A 305-nucleotide genomic window follows, 5' to 3' on the forward strand; every position below is an offset into this window, starting at 1 on the left:
GGTGCTGGCCTCCTCTGGCACCACCTTCCCCAACACAGTGGAGATCCACCCGGACGCATCCAGCCTCACGGTCCTGAGCACAGCCGCCATGCAGGACGGCAGCACTGTGGTCAAGGTGGTGAGCCCACTGCAGCTGCTCACCCTGCCCGGCCTGGGCCCCACCCTGCAGAACGTGGCCCAGGTATCGCCCGGGGGCAGCACCATCGTGACGGTGCCCACGGGGACTGTCGAGAGTGCCGTGGCTGCCCCGGGACCTGAGGAGCACACGGCCACCATCGAGGTGGCCGCCATGGCGGAGGGCCATG

The 305-nt window shown here is 69.5% G+C and overlaps 1 protein-coding gene across 1 annotated transcript in view; it reads left to right on the plus strand.

The window, feature by feature from the left end:
* GMEB2 (glucocorticoid modulatory element binding protein 2) overlaps positions 1 to 305 on the plus strand; it is a 15,844-nt gene that overhangs the window by 11,147 nt on the left and 4,392 nt on the right. Inside the window, exon 11 of the mRNA XM_010836644.1 lies at positions 1 to 299. This exon is cut by the window's left edge and continues 30 nt beyond it. Coding sequence (XP_010834946.1) covers positions 1 to 299 — 299 coding nt within the window. The remainder of the gene's footprint in view (positions 300 to 305) is intronic.

Source organism: Bison bison, unplaced genomic scaffold (genome assembly GCF_000754665.1).
Source record: "Bison bison bison isolate TAMUID 2011002044 unplaced genomic scaffold, Bison_UMD1.0 scf7180017864063, whole genome shotgun sequence".
Lineage (NCBI taxonomy): Eukaryota > Metazoa > Chordata > Mammalia > Artiodactyla > Bovidae > Bison > Bison bison.